General features: G+C 43.0%; 1 protein-coding gene across 5 annotated transcripts in view; it reads right to left on the bottom strand.

Annotated features, from left to right (window-relative positions):
* Nucleotides 1-18,654, bottom strand: part of asap1 (ArfGAP with SH3 domain, ankyrin repeat and PH domain 1) — a 184,700-nt gene extending 166,046 nt beyond the window's left edge. For 2 of the 5 annotated variants that reach the window (XM_033018986.1, XM_033018989.1), the window contains exon 1: nucleotides 18,367-18,653. In XM_033018986.1, the coding sequence (XP_032874877.1) occupies nucleotides 18,367-18,428 (62 nt within the window). In that variant the 5' untranslated portion in view covers nucleotides 18,429-18,653. Of the gene's footprint in view, nucleotides 1-17,717; nucleotides 17,831-18,236; nucleotides 18,255-18,366 lie in introns of those variants that run through there. The other 3 variants (XM_033018987.1, XM_033018988.1, XM_033018990.1) reach the window with 3 other exon arrangements.
* Nucleotides 18,655-19,748: the final 1,094 nt, after the last annotated feature.

Here is a 19,748-nt window from a genome sequence, read left to right as displayed (position 1 = left end):
GCAAGGGCAGAGGGCAGCAGGGAGAGGCAGTGGGCAGAGGGCAATGACAGAGGGCAGAGACAGATGGCAGCGACAGAGGCAGAGAGTGGCAACAACCTTCCCACCAAGCGCTGACACGAGGATCCCGAGTGCGGCAGCGAGGGGGCGAGACGGCGAGCGAGCATCGACCAAAGGACCGTGAGTTGGGCCGCAGCAGTCTTCAGCTATGATCTTTGGTCTTCAGTCCAGGGCCCGATTTCATCTCCGGCAGCGTCTTTTGAATAACGGGGGGGAGGAGGGAGGGGTGGGGGAGAGGTGACGTCATTCACAGCGAATAGAAGATGGCACGCGGAGCAGACCCATTGTGACATCATCAGCGAAAGACAGTCGTTTTTAAATTCAAAGTTTTGTCAGATTTTTGAACATTTTCAGTAATAACTGGAGAAATAAAGCATGAAATTTTCAGGTAATGCGATTTTGGACTCCACGGGATAAATGTCTACCGGAATATGTAAAAATGTTACTGTTACCACGTCGTTTTTGTTCGCGTAGATGTGATTACACACAAACAAACACACACAAATACATCGACATACAAGATCAGACTTTTAATAGTTAAATAGATACTTACTTATAATGTCCTCCTGAATTTAGTTACATAAATCAGCATTTAAATTCTAATATTTTATTGAAATCATCATGATATTTTACCATTAGATTTTCACATCATTTGAATATACTTAATTGTGGAGTATTAAATATTTATGTTGAAACAGCATATTAGAATTTTAATCAAAAGCAAATGCACAGTGTGAGGTTTATTGAATAATGTCTCATTCAATGGCATTAGTGTAATGTTACCATAATCTAATATGTTTGATGTTTATGGTTTTGGATATAGGGCACAATACATGTTATAAGGAGGTACTTATTTCCCTAGGCTTTCAGTGAGACATTGTCATATGGTTGGAAAGCCAACGTACAATCACTAGAAAACAAAGTGGAGGACTTAAGGTCAAGGCTGCTTTACCAAAGGAGCTGATGGAGGCTGCTTTACCAAAAGGAGCGGATGGAATGCTCTGTGTTCTGTTTCACAGAGACATGGCTCACCCCCAGCTCCCCACACTCAGCAGTTCAGCCTGAAGGTTTCTCCATCCACGGTATGGACCGTACGCAGGCATCTGGGAAAGGGGGAGGAGGGGGCATCTGTCTCATGGTCAACTCTTCGTGGTGCTCAGATGTGGCAGTAATTCCTGCTCTCCACACCTGGAGCACCTGACGGTGAAGTGCCGCCCCTTCTACCTAGCAAAGGAATTCACCTCCATCATCCTGACCGCGGTCTACATCCCACCCCAGGTAGACGTCCGTCTGGCACTGGAGGAGCTGCACGCCGTGGTCAACAAGAACCAGACGGCTTACCCCAAGGCATTTACCACCATAGCCGGGGACTTCAACAAAGCCAACCTGAAGAAATCGCTCCCTAACTTCCACCAACATGTCTCCTGCAGCACCAGAGGATCATTGACCACTGCTACACGACCATCAAAGACGCCTATCGCTCTATCCCTTGCCCTCACTTCGAAAAATCCAACCATTCAGCGGTGCTGCTTCTTCCTGCATACAGGCAGCAACTGAAGAAAGCACCCCCAGAGGTGAGGATTGTACAGAGCTGGTCGGGGGAGGCAGAGGAACAACTCCAGGACTGCTTGGAAGCTGTAGACTGCGCAATGTTCAAGGACTCAATGTTCAATGTTCAAGGACTTGAGTGGTATACCTCAGGGCACAGTACTTGGTCCACATCTGTTTTTGCTTTATATAAATGACATCCATGAAAAAGTCGCAAGCATGACCAGACTATTCGCTGATGATTGTTTGCTGTACCATCCAATTAAGTCAGCTGATGATAAGATGCTCTCCAAAAGGATCTCGATACAATGGTTGAGTGGTCACAACAATGGGGCATGCAGTTCAACCTTTCCAAATGTGAAACCATGCATGTCACCAGAAAGAGGAATCCAGGCGAAACATCTTACAATATACTTGAAGAATCCAAACATAGTGGTTACAGACTTTCTAAGGAAGGAGGAGGACTGTGTTCCAACAAAAACATTCAGAGTGTTTCCTAACCAGAAGCCTTGGATGAACCATGAGAGATCCGCATTCTTCTGAAGACCAGATCCCGGGCATTCAGGTCTGGCGATGCAGAGGTCTATAAGAAGTCCAGATCGGACCTTGGTAAGGCCATCAAAAGGGCCAAAAGGGACACCTGCTCTAAGCTGGAGGATGAGGCGGATGATCGGCAACTGTGTCAGGGCTTGAATGCCATCACCTCCTACAAGGCCAAATCAGCTCAAACAACAGTGCAGCATCACTCTCTGGCGAGGTCAATGCGTTCTACGCACGGTTCGATAGGGAGAACACTAATGTAGCTTCCCGAGCCCCCATTCGCCCTAAAGGTATTACAGTCACAGAGGACGACGTCAGAAGATCCTTTAGGGGGGTGAACCCTCGGAAAGGGCCTGAACCTGATGGTATACCCGATCGAGTTTTTTAAGACCTGCGCAGACGAACTGGCGGGAGTTTCTGTGGACATTTTCAACCTCTCACGTCTGAGGTTCCCACCTGCTTTAAGAGGGCATCAATAATACCGGTGCCCAGGAAGAGTTAGGTGACGTGCCTCAATGACTTTGGACCAGTGGCACTAACGTCTGTGGTGATGAAGTGCTTTGATAGGTTGGTTATGGTGTCACTACAGTTTGCATACCGCCACAACAGGTCAACAGAGGATGCAATTTCACTGGCAATTTGCAACGTTCAGGTTTAGGAACAGCTTCTTCCCTGCAGCCATCAGGCTATTAAACGCAACAACGAATAAGCTCTAAGCTCTGAACTGCAAAATACTATTTTATTATTGCACTATATTTGTTATTTGTTGAACATTTTCTTTTTTTTTCTCTTCCCCTGATATGTACTATGTTTACATATTCACATATTCTGTTGTGCTGCAGCAAGTAAGAATTTCATTGTCCAATCCGGAACATATGACAATTAAAGACTCTTGACTCTTGAGACATTCTCAAATGGTTGGCATGATTTTAGTCAATCTAAATATTCACTAGTTAAGGTGATTTAATTCTGTATATTGAAAGTTAATTGGATGAAGTGAAATGGTAGTCATACTACCATTAAATCAAACGAGGTAGCCAACTCATGGAAATGCACTCAAATATTTAAGGAATTGTTATGAATCTTCAAAAAAAAAACCCCTTCCCTGGAAATGCCATTGATAAGTGCCTAAATGGGGTGAAATTGAGCTTTCAAGACACAATAATATTGTTGCTTGTTTGACCTGTTAACCGATCGCAGCTGGAATAACTGTACAGTCTTGCATTTTGTTCCTGATTTTGGGTAGGGATAAGTCATCAGGCGTTCATGGTTCTCTTTCCACTACTAAATAATCAAGCAACACTATAATGTAGATGTTTGCATGCAGATGGACCCATGTATTTATATTTATGTATTTAATTAACCATTAAGAATATTATTAGGACCTTTTAGGACCGAGATGAAGTCTTTTAGGACCGAGATGAGGAAATCATTTTTTACACAGAGAGTGGTGAATCTCTGGAATTCTCTGCCACAAAAGGTAGTTGAGGCCAGTTTATTGACTATATTTAAGTTAGATGTGGCCCTTGTGGCTAAAGGGATCAGGAGGTATGGAGAGAAGGCAAGTATAGGATACTGAGTTGGATGATCAGCCATGATCATATTGAATGGCGGTGCAGGCTCGAAGGGCCGAATGGCCTACTCCTGCACCTATTTTCTATGTTTCTATGAAATATAATTCATCAAGTGGAAATATTTTAAAGGCATCTTTAAAAATTGCTAAATAACTTTTTTACCTATGATTTGTATTATAATTATTTAACATGTATTAAATCATTAAACAAAGCATTGGGCTGTAATTTTCTATAATAAGCATATAATACCATCTGCTGTTGGTTAGAGTTGCCCTTGCAAAAACAGATTTCTAAGTACTTTAAAGATAAATTGTTAACAGCAAAGTGAGGAAGACTAAAACACCTGGTGCATAAATGAATAAGCAACTATTATTTATCATAGAACCTGTTGTCAGCAAATAACCTAAGTTTATAATTGAGGACTGAATACTAAAAATTTTCACCTGAGCCGAGTGAATTTGCAGGAATTTATAAAGATACTAGACTAAGTGGGACCCGTTGGGTCCCATGTTCACACGGGAGGGCTGATCCCCCGACGCAATATTCCACCTCTCCACCAATTCCACCTCCCCACCAATTACCTCAACCCAAACAACCATTTGCAGTGCATTTTTACTTCAAACCAACCATATTTTCATTTTCAAACCACATTAAGGGCACTCACAGTTGAGTAGACATGTGTTCAGTGTTATTCAGAGCTCAGAGAGACGTGACCCTCTGGCTTCCTCCATCTTGCAGAGACTGAATGAGGCACACCACTTCCTGGTTTTATAGTCCCTCCCCCTCCCTCCAGCAGGGGCAGCAGAGAAAATGGCAAATACAAAAAAAAACATTAATATCTCTCTGATTTTTCATCGATAGGAAAAATCCTCCGGTCCCGGAAGGCGGAGGGGGGCTCTGAGCGAGGTGGCCAAAAATGACGGCCGTAGGTAGCGGCGTTCTCTCGGAAATCGCAGCACAGTGAGCCAAAAGTGGTCAAGATCAGACTTTTAGTAATATAGATAACAAGACTGATTAATTAACTGCAGTCGTTGTGGCTATCCCTCGGGGTCGAGGATGATGGTCTACGTTCTGTTGTTTTTATGGACTCTCACGTGGCTTATGAGCAATATTGGCTTTGAAAGTTCTTCGGCTGTAGCAGAAAGTTCTTTGGCAGTAATCGGTGCTGGGTCTTCATCTATTTACTGTATTTATTAATGACTTAGATGATGAAATACAAGGACATACATCCAAGGATGCTGATGACTAAAATGTAGGTGCCACTATTAGTGGAAATAAGTTAATAGCCTCAGCTAATGGGGCAAACTGCAGCAAATAGATTCCGCGTATGATGCAATGATGAAGTCATCCAATTTGGAGCCAAAGTGAAATCGCTAAATGTTAAAAAGTTGTAAACAGCAGGATGGTGGTCATTGGTGGGGATGTTAGTGGGTAATAGTAACTAAGGAGACTTAGATCTTCATTTAAAGCTTTGTGGTCAAACACATTCATGTAAAACAAAGGGAAAAAATTAGGTCAAGAACCAAACAAGGTAGAAAATATATTACTAAAGTCCTGATTAATAATAATAATAATAATAATGGATGGGATTTATATAGCGCCTTTCTAATACTCAAGGCGCTTTACATCGCATTATTCATTCACTCCTCAGTCACACTCGGTGGTGGTAAGCTACTTCTGTAGCCACAGCTGCCCTGGGGCAGACTGACGGAAGCGTGGCTGCCAATCTGCGCCTACGGCCCCTCCGACCACCACCAATCACTCACACACAATCAGACACATTCACACACAGGCAAAGGTGGGTGAAGTGTCTTGCCCAAGGACACGACAGTATGCACTCCAACTTGGTATGATTAGATCATACCAAGAGTGCTTTGAACAATTCTGGGCATCATATCATTGGAAGGAAGTGTTCTTGAAGGGGGAACAGTACAGATTTACTGAAATCATATCTGGACTCAAAAGGATTAGATGCTTGACAAGATTACATAAATTATATTATATTCCCTGGATATGTAATGGCTGAGTGATTTTGGTAGTGTTCAAGCCATTAAGGGGAAATAATAGTACGTAGAAGAAAAGTAATTTCCATTATTTGTATGTTCAGGTCAAGAGGCTTGGTCTAAAAATTAAAGGAGGAGGTTTCAGGGATGAAGTCAAGAAACTCTTCAACATATAAAAGCTGATGGAAGTTTGGAATTCTCTTTTGGGATGCCAACTGATCATAAATCTACAATTGAAACTAAAGCTATTATTGCAATATTCACCAAAAGGCATGCACAAGAATTCGGGTCACAAATCAACTATTATTTCAGTCTTCAGGTGAAATAAATTCATTGCTGGCAGAGCCTACTCTGACACTCCACTGCATTTCCTCAAGCAATTAAATTGAAGAATTGTGAAATTAACTGCGCGTGGGTTGAGAAGCAACTGTAAATTAATGTGGAAGAATTTGTTGCGAAAATGTTGTATAGATAAAGAGAGAATGTAATCATTTTAATTAACAATGAGCAAGAAAGCTAGTAAGGAAAAAAAATCAGACTGTTAAAATCCTCAACAAAAACCCAACGGATTAAGGCTCCACTGTGTTATTTGTTCATTATCTGGGCTACAAACGTGATTCCAGTCATTAACAACCATCATGTGAAAGACACTTAAACGGATCATTTCAAGTCTGTGGTGTTACAAATACTGCAACCTTCCCATGAGAAACACAGGGAAGTATGGTGTGAGATGTCATTTTCACAAAGCTATTAGCAGTATTGTGTATGTTGTCTAGCAAATTGTAGTACCTTGCATTTAATGATGTCGTTCCACTTCACCATTGTTACTGGCCAATGATTAATTTTCAGTGCCAGTGAGGTCAATTCACAACCATTTATTCTGATCATATTTTTTTTAAAGGTATTTGAACTGACAAAATCTATCATTCTGTGGCATTTTGCAGAAGTTTGCAGACGACACAACAGTGATTGGGCTGATCACCAACGGTGATGAAACAAACTACAGAGCGGAGGTGCAGAACCTGGCGGACTGGTGCGCCAATAACAACTTGTCACTAAACACCTCCAAGACCAAGGAGCTGATTATTGACTTCAGGAGGTCCCATTCTGGAGAATACGCCCCAATCGCCATTTACGGGGAAAGTGTGGAGAGAGTGTCCAGCTTTAAGTTTCTGGGCACTCACATTTCAGAAGACCTCACATGGTCCACAAACACCGCCGCGCTGGTCAAGAAGGCACAGCAACGACTGTTCTTCCTGAGGACATTAAAAAAGACTGGTCTGCCCCAACAGCTGCTGACAACGTTCTACCGCTGCACCACAGAGAGCATACTAACGTATGGCATCTCTGTGTGGTATCTCAGCTGCACGGAGGCGGAGAGGAGAGCTCTTCAGCGCGTCGTCAACAGAGCGCAGCGGATTATCGGGACAGAGCTACCAGCCTTGGAGGGCATCTACCACACGCGGTGCCTTAGGAAGGCCCTCAGCATCCATAAGGACTCATCACACCCCTGCCACGGTCTGTTTCAACTACTTCCCTCCGGCAGACGTTACAAGGCCTTCTACGCCCGAACCTCTAGACTCAGGAACAGATTTTATCCCAAGAGCTATAGCGGCTCTGAACCGGCCCTAATGAGTGCCCCCCCACCCACTCCCTTTGGACAGTCACCCTCAGATGGTCACGCCAATCAATTCAGCTTGCTTATTTATGTAGTGTATTTATTTACCTTTCTTGTACATCAGTGGAGCTGCACACTAAATCTCGTTGCACTGACGTGCAATGACAATAAAAGATATATTATTATTATTATTATTTAGTTTGTATCTATATCTATTCCACAAAACTCGCAAATTCACATTATTCAATATATTTTAATAATGAATCAGTGTCATTTTCACTAAGCTAACTAAAACAGCAGCCTTCAGATATCTATATCTGTCCAAAGCCAAAATTGCCAAAGTACAGTACATTCAGAAAGTATTCAGACCCCTTCACTTTTTGTTCCATATATTGTTATGTTACAGCCTTATTCTAGAATGGATTAAATTCAATTTTTTAATCATCAATCTACATACAATACCCTGTAATAAAAAAACAAAAACATGTGTTTAGAAATTTTTGCAAAGTAATTAAAAAGAAATAACTGAAATATCACATTTGCATAAGTATTCAGACCCTTTGCTGTGACACTCAAAATTGAGCTTGGGTTCATCCTGGTTCCATTGATTATCCTTGAGATGTTTCTACAACTTGATTGGAGTCCACCAGTGGTAAATTAAATTGATCGGACATGATTTGGAAAGACACACACCTGTCTATATAAGGTCCCACAGTTCACATTGCATGTCAGAGCAAATACCAAGCCATGAAGTCAAAGGAATTGTCCGTACACTTCCGTACCAGGATTGTGGCGAGGCACAGATCTGGGGAAGGGTATAAAACACTTTCTGCAGCATTGCAGGTCCTGAAGAGCACAGTGGCCTCGTCATTCTTAAATGGAAGAACTTTAAAACCACCAGGACTCATCCGGCCAAACTGAGCAATCAGGGGAGAAGGGCCTTGATCAGGGAGGTCACCAAGAACCCGATGGTCACTCTAACAGAGCTCTGGACTTCCTCTGCGGAGATGGGAGAACTTTCCAGAAGGACAACTATATTTGCAGCACTCCACCAATCAGGCCTTTATGGTAGAGTGGTCAGACGGAAGCCACTCCTTAGTAATAGGCACATGACAGCCCGCTTGGGGTTTGCCAAAAAGCACCCAAAGGAATCTCAGACCATGAGAAACAAGATTCTCTGGTCTGATGAAACCAAGATTGAACTCTTTGGCCTGAATGCCAAGCGTCACGTCTGGAGGAAACCAGACACCGCTCATCACCTGGCCAATACCATACCTACGGTGGTGGTGGCAGATCATGCTATGGGGATGTTCTTCAGCGGCAGGAACTAGGGACTTGTCAGGTTCGAGGAAAGATGAACGGAGTACAGAGATATCCTTGATGAAAACCTGCTCCAGAGCATTCTGGACCTCAGACTGGAGCGGAGGTTCACCTTCCAACAGGACAACGACCCTAAGCACACAGCCAAGACAACACAGGAGTGGCTTCGTGACAAGTCTGTGAATGTCCTTGAGTGGCCCAGCCAGAGCCCGGACTTGAACCCGATTGAATATCTCTGGAGGGACCCGAAAATAGCTGTGCATCAACGCTCCACATCCAACCTGACAGAGCTTGAGAGAAGAATGGGATAAATTACCCAAATACAGGTGTGCCAAGCTTGTACCCAAGAAGACTTGAGACTGTAATCACTGCCAAATGTGGAAAAAAGTGAAGGGGTCTGAATACTTTTTGAACGCACTGTATACAAAGGCACAGTGGCCCAGGGGGTGACATGGTGGCGCATGGGTAGAGTTACTGCCTTACAGTGACAGAGACTGGGTTTGATCCTGACTCCGGGCAGTCTATACTGAGTATGTACGATCTCCTTTTGGCCTCCGTGGGTTGTCTCTGGAAGCTGCGGATTCCTCCCACGCTACAAAGACGTACAGGTTTGTAGGTTGATTGGCCTGGTAAAATTGTACATTGTCCCTTGTGTGTGTAGGATAGTGTTAGTTGTACAGGGATCGCTGGTCAGTGCGCTGAAGGGCCTGTTTCTGCACTGTACCTCTAAACTAAACTATATTTGTGCACAAATCATGATAATTATAATTACTAGTCTCACTTTACAACATATGTTGGTCTATCTTTACTCTAATTAGTTTCATTATTCTGATTTAAATACGATGAAGCAGAATAGAACTGCAAAAAAATCAATTTTCCTCCCGCATACAATTTCTCTCTTTTTCTCTCATACTCTGTTGAACCTTATTCTGTTGAGAAAAATTAATTAATGAACTATCAGGGGCCATAACTTCCGCAATCTTCACATGCTTGGTTAATATATAAAAAGGTTATAAATGAAGATTCCCTTATAGAAACATAGAAGTAGGCCATTCGGCCCTTCGAGCCTGCACCGCCATTCAATATGATCATGGCTGATCATCCAACTCAGTATCCTGTACCTGCCTTCTCTCCATACCCCCTGATCCCTTTAGCCACAAGGGCCACATCTAACTCCCTCTTAAATATAGCCAATGAACTGGCCTCAACTACCTTCTGTGGCAGAGAATTCCACAGATTCACCACTCTCTGTGTGAAAAATGTTTTTCTCATCTCGGTCCTAAAAGACTTCACCCTTATCCTTAAACTGTGACCCCTTGTTCTGGACTTCCCCAACATCGGGAACAATCTTCCTGCATCTAGCCTGTCCAACTCCTTAAGAGTTTTGTACGTTTCTATAAGATCCCCCCTCAACCTTCTAAATTCCAGCGAGAACAAGCCGAGTCTATCCAGTCTTTCTTCATATGAAAGTCCTGACATCCCAGGAATCAGTCTGGTGAACCTTCTCATTCAAATGCTACATAATAATTTTATGTTGCCCATTCGACCACAAAAGAGTGTTTAATTGTCATATGTAGGTGTGCCAAGTTTCTCCAGCATTTTTGTCAACACACAAATAATAGTCACATATCATAAATTAATAACCAGTAATACTAGGTAACCAGATCATAATAGTGCAAAGCCAAAGATTATAGTGCAACCAAAGCAAAGTTCATAATAGATTATAGTTTCTGAGATAACCTGTACTTAGTTTGCAAAAAAGGAGTTTTTTTACAGTTCTATTCTGCTTTATCTATATAATTAAAAGTCTCACCTTGACCACTTCCTGTCTGTGCTGTATATTGATTTTAGAAAAAACGCTACCCTGTATCACTGTGATTTTTGGCCATCTTACTCACAGTCCTCCTCCAGCCCCGAGGATTTTTCCCATCGATGAAAAATAAATAAGTTATAAGTGTTTAAAAAACTTTGAGATCAGATGGTTGGTCCTCTTGCCTGTCAATCACCGCAATGGAGGTAACTCTCCTTCCGGGGGGGGGGGGGGGGGGAGGACTGTAAAACCCCGGGTGCCTGGACGTGAGTCAGTCACTCTGCAAGATCGCGAGGGAGAGGCCACGACTGTCATTCTAAGCTGTGAATCAACTGAACTGTGAGTCTGCAATGTATTTGCAATAAATGATTTGTTAGCCCTTAATGACAATGCCATGAGTTGTTTGGCCTGCTGCCCTGCCTGTGCTTTAAAGTGCAATGCTTAATTGGAAATGAAATGAAATGACAATGCCATGAGTTGTTTGCCCTGCTGCCCTGCCTGTGCTTGAAACTGCACTGCTTTATTAGGTCCGACTGTGTTTGGAAGGAATAAATGCTTTATTAGGTCCGACTGTGTTTGGAAGGAATAAATGCTTTATTAGGTCCGCATGTGTTTAGTCCAAAAGTCCGGCTCATTTCGTGACTTAGTGGACAGGTTGCGCTGATTGCGTAATTTCCGGTGAGTGCAGAGGTCACGCTGATTGCGTAATTTCCGGTAAGTGCAAAGGTCATGCTGATTGTGGAAGTGCCACTGACTGCGGAAGCCCCATAGTGGAGAGGCTGCGCTCAGCCGTGTGAGTAGATTCAAGAAAGTTTACTGTAATATATATTGTGTGTGAGTGATTCTGTGTGTGTGTGAGTGTATGTGTATGTGAGAGTGTGAGTGTATATGTGTGTGTTTGAGTGTGTGTGTGTGTGAGTGAGTGAGTGTGTGTGAGTGAGTGTGTTTGAGGTGGAGGGTGTGTGTGAGTGTGTGTGTGTGTGAGTGTGAGTGTGTGTGTGTATATTGGAATTGGTGGAGAGGTGGAATATTGCGTTGGGGGACCAGCCCTCCCGTGTGAAGCTGGGACACAACAGGTCCCACTTAGTCTAGTTGTATTTAAATCTGAACAATTAAACAAATTAAAATAAAGATAGACCAACATTTGTTGTAAAAATAATTATATGTAATTCTTACTTGTTGTAGCTTTTCTGTCCTGGGCCTCCTCCATGGCCCAGAGTGAGGCCCACCGTAAATTGGAGGAGCAGCACCTCATATTTTGCTTGGATAGTTTACACACCAGCGGTATGAACATTGACTTCTCCAATTTCAGGTAGTCCCTGCTTTCTCCTTCTTCCCCCTCCCCTTCCCAGCTCTCCCACAGCCCACTGTCTCCGCCTCTTCCTTTCTTCTTCCTCCCCCCCCCCCCCCCCCCCACACTCTCACATCAGTCTGAAGAAGGGTCTCGACCCGAAACGTCGCCTATTTCCTTCGCTCCAAAGATACTGCTTCACCCGCTGAGTTTCTACAGCTTTTTTGTCGACACACAAATAATAGTCACTTATATAATAAATTAATAACTGGTAATATTAGGTAATTAGTCACATATAATAAATTAATAACCGGTAATATTAGATCATAATAGTGCAAAGCCAAAGATCATAGTGCAACCAAACCAAAGTTCATAATAGATTATTATTTCTGAAATAAGTAAGTGCTGTGCAGTATTCATGGTTGGTGGGAGGAAATTGTTCTTTACCCTGGAGGTCATGGTTTTCAGGCTCCTGTACCTTTTTATCAATAGTAGTTGTGAGATGACAGTATGGCCAGGGTGGTGTGGGTTGTTGATATTAGCTGCCTTTTGAGGCAGCGCCTCCTGTAGATCCCTTTGATGGCAGAGAGATCAGTATCCATGATGGACCAGGCAAAAGCATCCTCCTTCTCCAGCCTCCTTCATTCCTGGGCATATGAGTATGGAACCAGACCGTGATACAAACTGTCAGTATAATCTCCACTTTACACTTGTAAAGGTTCAATAGAGTATAGTCATGGAGTCATACAGCATGGAAACAGGCCATTCAGCGCAACTTGCCCATGCCGACCAATCTACACTATTGCCCCATCTACACTAGTCCCTCCTGCCTGCGTTTGGTCCATATCCCGCTAAACATATCCATGTACCTGTCTAACTGTTTCTTCACCACGATCACCAAGTATTCGGTGGCATACCAAATCACCTCAATCTTCTAAATAGAGACACTGATGAACTTTATTTGTGAATGCATTTATGAGCTGAGCACAGGACAGATTTTTACGCCCAGGGACTTGAAATTGTCCGGTCGATAAAGACCGATTCATGGATCCTCGGCTTTCATTTCCTGAAATCAACAATCTGCATCATGTTGTTGAATGATGGTCTGTGGTCATGCCTGCCATACATGTTCCTATTGTCCAAGTGGTCCAGTGCAGAGTGGAGAGCCAGCGAGATCACATCCCCTGGTGATCTGTTGTGATGGCAAATGGTAATGCCTCCAGTTCCTTACTACGGCAGGAGTTGAAATGCGAATATCAATGCCACCAGTCAGCAGTCATTGAGGCATGTCACCTTACTTTTCTTGGATTACATGCTATATTTATGGATGTCCTTTTAAAACAGGTGGGGACATTGGACCTCAGACCATAGTAGTGAAAGATTGAAAACATCTACAAAATCTCCAGCCGGTTGGTCCTCACAGTTTTTAAGAATGTGAATTGAATTGAATACTTTATTGTGAACAGTGAAGTTCTTTGCTTGCATACCCTAGGTATGCAAATAGGCACCCATAAAAGGCACTTATAAAGTTACACAGGTCCCCCTCCCCCTCCCCACGGCAGTCCCCCCACGCTGGGTCCTCCATTGTTCATTGTTCTTCCCCCTTCCTTCTGGCGGTCCTACCACGCTGGGTACTCCTTTGTTCCTTCCCGCGCCAGCGGCGTCCTCACTTCCACATGTCCGTCCTCATCCGGCGCCATCATCGACCGCCACACCGACCTCTCCACTATTGCCGCCGGGTTCTCTCCGCACTCCTCCGTGGCTACGGCCCAGGCCCCAGCCGTGGGCCCCGCCGAACCCGGCACCAGTTATACCCATGGGAGTCAGACACTTTCCGAGGATTCACCCTCGTGAAGGATCTTCTGACATTATCTTAGATCACTGAGATTACAGTGTCACCGGAGGCTGTGGGGCCCAAGAAGGTACAGTATATCAATGTTCTCCCTTTTGAAGCAAGCTGAGAAAGCATTGAGCTCATCTGGGAGTGATGCATTGCTGTCACGTGAGTGCCTACTTCGAGTCAGAGTTATAAAGCACAGAAACAGGCCTTCAGCCCAACTTGACCGTGGCGAACATAATGTCTCATCTACACCACCCCCATTTTCCCACATTTGGCCCATATACCTCTAAGCCTTTTCTATCCTTGTATGTGTCCTAATGTATTTTAAATGTTATAGTAAGTGCCTCAACTAACTCCACCGGCAGCTCGGTCCATATGCCCATTACCCTCTGAAAATAGCCCCCCCTCAAGTTCCCATTAAACCTTTCCCCTCTCACCTTAAACCTTTATTCTCTGCTTCCTGGTTCACCTAATCTGGATAAAAAGACTGTGCATTCACCTGATCTATCCCCTTCATGATTTTATACACCTTTGTAAGATCATCCTTCAGCCTCCTGCACTTCAAGGAATAAAGTCCCAGCCTGACAAACCTCTCCTTTCAGCACAGGCCCTCGATACTGGCAACATCCTCGTAAATCTTCACTGCACTCTTTCAAGTTTAATGGCATCACTCCTATAGTAGGGTGAGCAACACTAAACTCCAAATTCTACCTCACCAATGTATTGTCCAACTGTAACATGTCTTCCATAGAAACATAGAAAATATAGAAATTAGGTGCAGGAGTAGGCCATTCGGCCCTTCGAGCCTGCACCGCCATTCAATATGATCATGGCTGATCATCCCTCAGTATCCCGTACCTGCCTTCTCTCCATACCCTCTGATCCCCTTAGCCACAAGGGCCACATCTAACTCCCTCTTAAATATAGCCAATGAACTGGCCTCAATTACCCTCTGTGAAAGAGAGTTCCAGAGATTCACCACTCTCTGTGTGAAAAATGTTTTTCTCATCTCGGTTTTAAAGGATTTCCCCCTTATCCTTAAGCTGTGGCCCCTTGTCCTGGACTTCCCCAACATCGGGAACAATCTTCCTGCATCTAGCCTGTCCAACCCCTTAAGAATTTTGTAAGTTTCTATAAGATCCCCTCTCAATCTCCTAAATTCTAGAGAGTATAAACCAAGTCTATCCAGTCTTTCTTCATAAGACAGTCCTAACATCCCAGGAATCAGTCTGGTGAACCTTCTCTGCACTCCCTCTATGGCAATAATGTCCTTCCTCAGATTTGGAGACTAAAACTGTACGCAATACTCCAGGTGTGGTCTCACCAAGACCCTGTACAACTGCAGTAGAACCTCCCTGTTCCTATACTCAAATCCTTTTGCTATGAAAGCTAACATACCATTCGCTTTCTTCACTGCCTGCTGCACCTGCATGCCTACTTTCAATGACTGGTGTACCATGACACCCAGGTCTCGCTGCATCTCCCCTTTTCCTAATCGGCCACCATTTAGATAATAGTCTGCTTTCCTGTTTTTGCCACCAAAATGGATAACCTCACATTTATCCACATTATACTGCATCTGCCAAACATTTGCCCACTCACCCAGCCTATCCAAGTCACCTTGCAGTCTCCTAGCATCCTCCTCACAGCTAACACTGCCCCCCCAGCTTAGTGTCATCCGCAAACTTGGAGATATTGCCTTCAATTCCCTCATCCAGATCATTAATATATATTGTAAATAGCTGGGGTCCCAGCACTGAGCCTTGCGGTACCCCACTAGTCACTGCCCGCCATTGTGAAAAGGACCCGTTTACTCCTACTCTTTGCTTCCTGTTTGCCAGCCAGTTCTCTATCCACATCAATACTGAACCCCCAATGCCGTGTGCTTTAAGTTTGTAGCCGTGTGCTTTACCAACTTCCCAACTTCTACGCTCAATACCCTGACTGATGAAGGCCACTGTAGCAAAAACTTTATTTACCACCAATCTACCGATGAAGTGACTTTCAGGGTACTCACAGAATTCTCTGCTCTATAATCCTCCCCAGGCCCCCGCCATTCACTGTGTAGATCCTGCCCTGGTTTGACTTCTGAGTTACTCCAGCATTTTGTGTCTACCTTCGATTTCTTTCACTGTCTGCCAAACCACCTACTACAATGTCACCTACTAACTTACTAATCATGACTTGTACATTTACATCCAAATAATTTTTGCAACACTAACAATTTATCTCACTCCTTTGCATTTTAAGTATTGTTTTTTTTTTAAATGTTTTTTTAACTTTCTACTTAATTTACCTATTTCAATCCAATCATATTCTCCATCCCTTTCTACATCTAATTTGAAATTGCATTAAATATTCTACCTGACACTTCCTGGTTCGGACTCTGCAATGCTAAGAATTCTCCAACCTGATTGGTGAGGGAGACTGTTTTTGTGACAAAAAGGCCATATTCACACGGGAATGCTGGAGAAACTCAGCGGACGAGGCAGCATCTATGGAGCGAAGGAATAGGCGGCGTTTCGGGTCAATGTACGAGAGGTCGGTTAACCTTTTTCACCCAGAGAGTTGTGAATTTATGGAATTCCCTGCCACAGAGGGCAGTGGAGGCCAGGTCACTGGATGGACTTAAGAGAGAGTTAGATAGAGCTCTAGGGGCTAGTGGAGTCAAGGGATATGGGGAGAAGGCGGGCACGGGTTATTGATAGGGGACAATCAGCCATGATCACAATGAATGGCGGTGCTGGCTCGAAGGGCCGAATGGCCTCCTCCTGCACCTATTTTCTATGTCTATGGTAATTGCGTGGGAGGAATCGCAGTGCAAAAAAATATCTGAAATTCTGTGGCTATTTACAAGCGTTCTTTACCTGACAACTGCAAAATACCATTTTAATTTTTATTTTAACTGGTGCATGCAAGTAAAGGCAACGTGCAAACTCCCATTCTCTGTGTATCTCCCCCTCTCTCACACACACACACAAACACACAATTTAGTTGCGGCTATTGCGCCACCTTCCGGATGTAAAACCAGGAACAATAGCAATCAACTAAGGATGTACGCAATTCAAGGGTGAATATATATGCTTATAGTGCCACATCATCATTTTGTTCTAAAGAGAAAACCTTTCCACGAATTAAAAGTGTAGTCAACGCCAATCTTTCAGTTTTTAATTCCCGTACACTTAGGCATTTGTAGAAATCGTTCGAACTGCTCCACTCGAAAAAAACTGCACGGTTATTTTAGCATTGTTTAACAGAGGGGTGAAATCTGCTGTGCAAAAAATGGTAAATGAAAGTCTGCTTTTAAATTCAGAGCTCTATGGAATGTGACCTCTCAAGTGCACTCTAGGGAAGAATAACACCAAGCACACAAATTAAATAGCTGACTGAGACAAATTGACCCAGAATAACATTTGAACATAAACATTTCACCAGCTTGCATACGATAAGGGCACCGTGGGAGGTTGGAGTTTTCTTGCGCGCTTTCAACCTCGCTGCATGATTTATCTGGCTTAGATTTTTCAAACGCACTTAAAGCAGTGCTTTTTCGCGCGATCTTTTCTTCCAGCAGCTCATAATTTTTCAGAAATTCAGAAGATATGTGTGTGTGTGTATGTTTTGAGTTCGGGGGAGATTAGCAAAAATCCAGACAATCCATGATATCTTTTCAAAAATTCAATCAGAGAAACAACAGATCAAATTAACTTTAAAAAAAAAGGTAGTGAAGGAATCAGAATCATAGCATTATTATATTTTATGCATGGTGTTTGTTATTGCTACCAGAGGTGTCGCAGCCACGGCCAGTGCTCAAATTAAAACATTTGTGATTTGGATGTCTTTGGTCAACTAGCTTCAGGAACGTCAAGAAAATGTCAACTTCCCGGCAACTTTCGTGTCACTTTGCCCATCGGTAGGCAATTTCCTCAAGCACCCATTGAGTCCCTTTCTCTCATCCTTCAGACGGATATTCACTGGGTCCTGCCTAACAGGGATTGGCCCAAAGGGGGGTTAAAAAAAACTCAAGGACAACTTTTCGAAAACGTTCACGGATAAACAATGATAACACACGCTTGTTGTCGGGAAAGACGGCCCTTGTGTGATTAACCCTTAGCTTACCGGTTCCATAAGGAATCCCTGGAGGAGAACGTTGATAATCTGGAAGTTGAAGACCTCATGGTTTGTTTCACAACGAATATCACCTACGTGAATGGAAGCGGCAATGTTGGCTTCTGCAATATCGAAGTGAAGATGTAAACTGCAGCTTACTTTTATCACACAGGGGCTCGTTGCCCATTTTTTATGGGGTTAAAACGATTGGGAGAAACGGGAACAACGCAATCCAGATATAACAGCCACATAAACAAAGTTTGTCTTTTGGTTAGAGTTCTTAAAATCTATGGAAACAAATGCTCTGCCCACAACGCTATAAAATCGAATGCCTATGTTGGATGATAAAGTAAGCAAGCCGCTAAAGATTTATAGGTTGGTCGAAATCATTTACATTATAAAGTTTCAAGTTCCAGCAAATACTTTCAAAAAACAATTTAGACGTCGATAGCTGTTTAGAAGTCTATTCAGTCGAAAATTTAAGAGTTCAAGGTACAACTAGAGAAAGAAAAAAATAACAAAACATACCATACATATTTACGGATCATTTTTTGATAAACATTATTTAGGACTATTAAAAAAAGACTTAGTGCCCCGCCACCAACTTAACCCAATGCAGCAGTTTCTCAGACCACGCCTATCGTTTTCAGCAACCTACCAAGATTGAAACTGATTTTCTTCCAAAATTGACCAAAGTCTGTAGACGAGATTATCTGCCATTATATCATTTTCGTCTTCGCGTTCGACCGCCGGAGTCTTTCTTAGTGAAACCGACTGTTACAAAAATATTGTTGAACCGAAGCCAGCTCGGGAGAGACGAGAATTGTGATTTGTGTCCATATCCGTTTCTTGTGCTCTGTGGAAAATTGGGAATCAGAAACGGAAGGAAAATCCACCATGTGAGCGGCACGAAATACAATGGAAAGAGATGTGGCTGACAGGACGGACTCCAGGAAATCGACCAATGCAACGGAAATCGGAAAAACGTAAAAACACGCCAAGAAACTGCACATCTTCAGATTTAATCACGAATCTGTTCATTGTTTGTATCTACAAACACAATTAAACCACATTTCAAATTATTAAATGAATATAATAATTACATTTAAACCATTACGTTTTAATATATGCTAATATGGGATAAAGATGGTGAAAGATATTGTGTCAATAGACTTGACCAAAGATTATAGAGTTCCTCTATAATCTTTGGACTTGACCCACAGTTAACTGTTCAATTCAAAAAGTCAAACAACAGCATAGAAAAATACTGTCGTTTTACATTTTAAACATCCAGTTAAAAAAAAAGTGGCGACAATATACACAATTTGGCAATTTGACAAATCATACTCAAGAACGTAGCCAATCTTACAACTAGTGATGAATGGAAATGTGGCAAAGAAAGTGAAGAGGAATTACTGAGCCTCTCTCAACTCTTCTAAATTTGAAAGTCACAGCTGACATCAGCGGAATTTCTTTCCTCCCAATATCCAACATTCCCATAAAATTACAAGATAGAAACATAGAAAATAGGTGCAGGAGTAGGCCATTCGGCCCTTCGAGCCTGCACCGCCATTCAATATGATCATGGCTGATCATCCAACTCAGTATCCTGTACCTGCCTTCTCTCCATACCCCCTGATCCCTTTAGCCACAAGGACCACATCTAACTCCCTCTTAAATATAGCCAATGAACTGGCCTCAACTACCTTCTGTGGCAGAGAATTCTAGAGATTCACCACTCTCTGTGTGAAAAATGGTTTCATCATCTCGGTCCTAAAAGATTTCCCCCTTATCCTTAAATTGTGACCCCTTGATTTTTACCTTTATTAATTGTCTTCAAAGCCATCCATACCTCAATCATTCCTATCGCGAAGAAAAGCTTTTTTATTTCACCTCCATTGTTCTCTCCACCAATCTACAAATTGTTCTGCTGTTAGTCACCTAGGCAGTACCAAGATTCAACAAATCCTGAGAGAACCCCTAACCAAACTCATCATATTCAGTACCAAGAATACAAGGGAAAGGGAGTGCAACGTAGGT

The sequence above is a fragment of the Amblyraja radiata genome, chromosome 4 (assembly GCF_010909765.2).
Source record: "Amblyraja radiata isolate CabotCenter1 chromosome 4, sAmbRad1.1.pri, whole genome shotgun sequence".
In the NCBI taxonomy this organism is placed as follows: domain Eukaryota; kingdom Metazoa; phylum Chordata; class Chondrichthyes; order Rajiformes; family Rajidae; genus Amblyraja; species Amblyraja radiata.
The sequence above is the reverse complement of the archived record's forward strand: the minus strand, read 5'-3'. Positions and strand labels throughout refer to the sequence as shown.